Source organism: Schistocerca americana, chromosome 1 (genome assembly GCF_021461395.2).
Source record: "Schistocerca americana isolate TAMUIC-IGC-003095 chromosome 1, iqSchAmer2.1, whole genome shotgun sequence".
Lineage (NCBI taxonomy): Eukaryota > Metazoa > Arthropoda > Insecta > Orthoptera > Acrididae > Schistocerca > Schistocerca americana.
Window position 1 is genome coordinate 43,878,886 of NC_060119.1, and position 6,000 is coordinate 43,884,885.

The 6,000-nt window shown below is 51.6% G+C and overlaps 1 protein-coding gene across 1 annotated transcript in view; it reads right to left on the reverse strand.

The window, feature by feature from the left end:
* LOC124596155 (translation initiation factor IF-2-like) overlaps positions 1-5,299 on the reverse strand; it is a 105,258-nt gene extending 99,959 nt beyond the window's left edge. The window contains exon 1 of the mRNA XM_047135222.1: positions 5,237-5,299. Coding sequence (XP_046991178.1) covers positions 5,237-5,299 — 63 coding nt within the window. The remainder of the gene's footprint in view (positions 1-5,236) is intronic.
* Positions 5,300-6,000: the final 701 nt, after the last annotated feature.

Genomic DNA, 6,000 nt, shown 5'->3' on the forward strand with positions numbered 1-6,000 from the left:
GATTTTTTTTTTTTTGTGGTTTTAGGGCGCACAACTTCAATGGTCATTAGCGCCCTGACTACTCTAAGAATGCACCGCGAGGCACAAGTTGACCACAACAACTAAAAGGGAAAACACGATAAAACGATAAAAGACAGACTGACAGGCATAGGATTAAAAAACAGCATCATCAAATGTCCTTAGCGAGGTTTGTCAAATGGATAAAACGAAGAACACGAGCAGCTGCTCGTGGGTCATCCGCTAAAATGGCATCGAAAGTGTTTGGCAGGTTAAGATCGAGGCGCAGTGTGTTAAGATCTGGACAGGACATTAAAATGTGTCTAACCGTCAGCAAGTGCCCACATGGGCAGAACGGCGCCGGCGCAGCCGTCAGCAGATGGCGATGGCTGAACCGGCAGTGTCCAATTCTTAACCGGGCTAAAACGACCTCCTCCCGCCGAGAAGGGCGTGAGGAGGACGTCCAAGCCACGGGAAGAGGTTTTAAGGCCCGAAGCTTGTTGTCGGTAAGTGCAGCCCAATCGGCATGCCACAGCGATATGATGCGCCGACAAATGACCCTGCTAAAATCGGACGAAGGGACACAACAAGAAGCTGTCTGAGGCTGGAGGACCGCAGCCTTGGCCGCGGCATCTGCAGCTTCGTTCCCAGGGATACCGACATGGCCAGGAACCCACATAAAGCTAACTGGAGAACCGACGTCCACAAGCTGCTGAAGAGAGCGTTGGATCCGGTGTACGAAAGGGTGAACCGGGTACGGATCACTGAGGCTCTGGATGGCGCTCAGGGAATCTGAGCAGATGACATAAGCAGAATGTCGGTGGCGGCAGATGTAAAGAACAGCATGGTAGAGGGCAAAGAGCTCAGCTGTGAAGACCGAACAATGGCCATGGAGCCGGTATTTGAAACTTTGTGCCTCAACAATAAAGGAACACCCGACCCTGTCATTGGTCTTAGAGCCATCTGTATAAATGAAAGTCATGTTGATGAACTTCGAACGGAGTTCCAAAAAACGGGAGTGGTAGACCGAACCGGGGGTGACCTCTTTTGGGAGCGAGCTGAGGTCAAAGTGAACGCAGACCTGAGCCTGGAGCCAAGGTGGCGTGCGGCTCTCGCCCACTCGAAAGGTTGCAGGGAGTGAAAAATTAAGGCGTTGAAGGAGGCGACGAAAGCGAACTCCAGGGGGTAGCAGGGCAGTGACATACAACCCGTATTGACGGTCAAGAGAGTCGTCAAAAAAGGAACGATAAGACGGATGGTCGGGCATTGACAGTAGCCGACAGGCATACCGACAAAGCAGTATATCGCGCCGGTAGGTGAGTGGCAATTCGCCAGCGTCAGCATGAAGACTCTCTATGGGACTGGTATAAAATGCTCCGATCGCAAGTCGTAAACCCCGATGTTGTATGGAGTTGAGGCGGCGTAAGATGGATGGCCGTGCAGAGGAGTATACGAAGCTCCCATAATCCAGCTTGGAGCGGACGATCGACCGATATAGACGAAGTAGGACGGTTCGATCCGCTCCCCACGACATACCACTGAGAACACGGAGGACATTTAAAGAACGGGTACAACGGGCAGCCAAATATGACACATGTGGAGACCAGCTAAGTTTCCTGTCAAATGTAAGGCCTAAAAATTTGGTTGTCTCCACGATTGGGAGAGCAACGGGACCGAGTCGTAAGGACGGTGGGAGAAACTCTTTGTAGCGCCAGAAGTTAATACAGACCGTCTTCTCGGCAGAAAAACGGAAGCCATTGGCGACACTCCAGGAGTAAAGACGGTCAAGAGAACGCTGAAGACAGCGCTCCAGGACACGTGTACACTGCGCGCTGCAATAGATGGTAAAATCGTCCACGAAAAGGGAGCCTGATACATCAGCTGGGAGGCAATCCATTATTGGATTGATCGCGATGGCGAAGAGAGCGACGCTCAAAACTGAGCCCTGTGGCACCCCATTCTCCTGGCGAAAGGTGTCGGACAGGACAGAACCCACACGTACCCTGAACTGTCGATCCATTAAAAAGGAACGAATAAAAAGAGGGAGGCGACCGCGAAGGCCCCATGTATGCATGGTGCGGAGAATACCCGCCCTCCAACAGGTGTCGTAAGCCTTCTCCAAATCAAAGAACACAGCCGCGGTCGGGCGCTTCCGCAAGAAGTTATTCATAATGAAGGTCGACAAGGTAACCAGATGGTCAACAGCAGAGCGGCGCCTACGAAATCCACATTGTACATTGGTAAGTAGGCGTCGAGACTCGAGCAGCCAAACCAATCGAGAGTTAACCATTCGCTCCATCACTTTACAGACACAGCTGGTAAGCGAGATAGGTCGATAACTGGAAGGCAAGTGCTTGTCCTTCCCCGGCTTAGGAATCGGGACAACAATAGACTCGCGCCAGCATGTGGGAACATGTCCCTCAATCCAGATGCGATTGTATGTACGAAGAAGAAAACCTTTACCCGCAGGAGAAAGGTTCTTCAGCATCTGAATATGAATAGAATCTGGCCCTGGAGCGGAGGACCGTGATCGGCCAAGTGCGTTTTCGAGTTCCCGCATGGTGAATGGGGCATTATAACTTTCACAATTCGAGGAGCGGAAGTTAGGTGGCCTAGCCTCCTCTGCCTGTTTGCGGGAGAGGAAGGCAGGGTGGTAATGAGCGGAGCTCGAAACCTCTGCGAAAAAGCGGCCGAAGGCATTGGAGACAGCCTCAGGGGCCACAAGGACGTCATTCGCGACCTTCAAGCCAGAAACTGGTGAGTGGACCTTAGTGCCAGATAGCCGGCGCAGGCTACCCCAGACAACAGAAGAAGGAGTAAAACTGTTGAAGGTGCTTGTGAAAGCAGCCCAGCTGGCTTTCTTGCTTTCTTTGATAATACGACGACACTGAGCACGTAATCGTTTATAATTGATACAATTCGCCACTGTAGGGTGGCGTTTAGCATCAGGTGGGAGGCTGATTGCAACTGGCGTTTGAGGGTGGAATAGGCCGTCTCACAAGCAGGGGTCCAACTCAAGGAGACATTTTTGCGGCATAAGTGATATAAGGGGGCCGCCACCTGGGCGGCCGATGGAAGGAACTTCCGGTAATACGATATTTTTCCAAGGAAGGATTTCAGCTGATGGATGTCCCATGGGGGAGGCAGGCGGCGTATGGCGTCCACATAGGAAAATGACGGAGAGATGCCTTTATGTGAAATAACCTGTCCTAAATAGGAAATAGAAGGTTGAAAGAAGGAACACTTCACCTTATTGCATTTTAGCCCAGCCTGGCAGAGGCAAAGAAACAGCTGAAGCAAATTGGTAAAATGGGCTGCAGCAGTAGGGCCCGTAACGACAATGTTGTCGAGGTAATTAATGCAACTGGGAATGTCCTGCAGAAGTTGTTCCAAGAAGCATTGGAAAATGGCCGGGACGCTAGCCAGGCCGAACGTGAGGCCAGCGGGCATATTCAGAACAGTGAGGGCTTGAGAAGCTTTGTCCAAAAGAACCTGGAGGTACGCCTCAGCGAGTCAATTTTGGTAAAGTAACGACCACCAGCCAATCGATGGAAGAGATGATCAGACCGAGGGAGTGGAAAGTCGTCCACCTGGAGCTGGGTGTTGAGGGTCGCCGAAAAGTCCCCAAAGAGACGGAGACACCTGCCTGGCTTTTGGACGATGACGAGAGGTGTTGCCCAGGGGCTGAACTGAACAGGCTGTAGCACCCTTTCCCTTTGCAGACGGTCCAATTCGTCGTGCAGTGGCTGCTGGAGAGCGACCCGGACCTGCCTAACCTGGAAGTATCGAGGGCAGGCTGACTGCCAGAGGTGGAGCGTTGCTGCAAACCCCTTGGCGCACCCGATGCCGGGAGAGAAGCTATCCTGGAATTCGGTGCAGAGGGAGTCAACTTTGGGAAACGGCAGCTCTGAAGAAACCAGATGTACATGATCATCGATCCTGAACCCGAACATTTGGAAAGCATCCAACCCAAACAGATCGGTAGCATTGGAACTGTTGACTGCCAGAAAAGAAATCGTATGACTGACAGATTTGCAAGAAACCACCGTCGTGAACTGCCCCAACAAGGCGATTTCCTGTCTGTTGTATGTAAGTAGGCGTCGAGGGGCCGGATGAAGGCTTGGCGCTCCTAAAACGGTCTAGGTAGTGTAATTGAGCAGGGATACCGCAGCCCCTGTATCCACCTGCAGTCGAACTGGCTTACCCAATAGGGTGACATCAATATACAGTTTTGGGGACGCCAAAGACACAACTTGGTTGATGTCCACGGACGCCTTGGTGTCAGAGTGCCGGGAGATTGGCGCCGTGGCAGAGCGACAGACAGAGGCAAGGTGCCCGTCCCGACTGCAACGGCGACACGTCGCCCAGCGGTCAGGACAATCCTCCTGTTCATGCTGGGAATAGCATCCTGGACATGATGGAAGGCACAGGGGTTCTCTGCGGCGGCGTTGCTGGCCCCGTGAGAGCTGCTGGTTGTCTTCCTTGAACGACCGTCTTTTTTTGTTTTCCATACGCCGAGAAGATGCCGGTGCGGTGCGCTGGGGAGTGCGGTGTGAAGGTGCGTATACGGCCGCAATGTCCTCCTGGACGTCGGAAGTCTCTTCTCGGACGACTGCGACGTCGGTCCACGTTTCCAATCTGTGGTCAGCTGCAGTGGGAACTTCAAACTTGAATGCAAGGTCTATGATTTGATCTAGCGAAGGGTCCTCCAACTTTAAGGCGTCGTGGCAGAAAGCCGCGTCTGGGGCAGCTTGGATCAGGTGATCCCAGACCACGTCATCTGCGTAAGATTCCCGGTATATGCGGGCGTCAAAGTTGCACTTCCGAGAGATACCTTTGAGTTCAGCAGTCCATTGTCGGTACGTCTGATCGGGTTCCTTTCGACTCTGGTAAAATTCCACTCTTGCTGCCATGACGTGATATCTGCGGCGATAATAGGGGGTGAGACACTCACATATGGCTGTGAAGGTAAGACTGTCAGGATCACATGGCTTGAGTTTCGTCAGGAGCTCGTACATACGGGAGACATTCCAAGAAAGAAAATAGGCTCTCTGATCATTTTCCTGGGATACCTGATGAATCCGGAAATGTTGACGAATCCTCTTTTCATATGTTTCCCTATCTTCAGCGTCTTCATCGAATGCTGGGAACGCTGGCGGTGTCGGTGGTGAAGACTTTGAATTTCAGCAATCAGTTGCTGCTGCAGTATTGCGAAATGTTGAAAAAGTTGATTCAGTACCTGCTGCACTGATAGATTCTGCTGCTGCAGTTGTGATTGTGCTTGTTGTTGTTGTGGTTCCATCTTCTTTGGGTTGTCGAATCCTTACTCATCGCTACTTTTGTATTCTCCAACAGTTTATTGAACGTAACTTCTTCTATAATACAATAACTGGCTGTACAATAGATGTAGACTTCCGTCGATCTAGCCGGAGCTGTGGTTCCTCTCGGTCGACTGGTACTTCGATCGGCAGTACAGTACCGCGGCTTCAGTGATATCTTCTCGGAGACTCTGCTACAACGGTTGCCATTAGCAGCGGACGAAGACTGGTCTGCCTTTGACCGGTCGGGCCTATATAGAGAGCTGGAGCCAATAGAAACGCGGCGTAGGTATCCGTGGCCGGATATGTCGCGGTGACCTCTGCAAGGAAAGGTTCCTATTAATCAACTGGAATCTTCGGCGTGTTTACCTGATGTCTTCAGCTGTTGGTTTGTTTCCCTCATAGCGTGGCTGTTATGCGGTGCTGCCTGCCATTTAGGGGAACCCAATGGCAGACAGTACGTGAGTGTCCTTCAGTTGTGAGCAGGACCAGTGCAGCTGACGTATTACCCCACTACACGTCAATCATACCGGGTATATCGGGAGAAAATTTAGCGACAAAACATAGTCCTGGAATTACGTTGACGGTGGGCTGTATCTTCCCGTGTTCCCAGACAGAATGTAAAAACATGTAGCTCTCACAATATTACATCGCTATGTCACAGTAAGACTCATGAACAGATGCG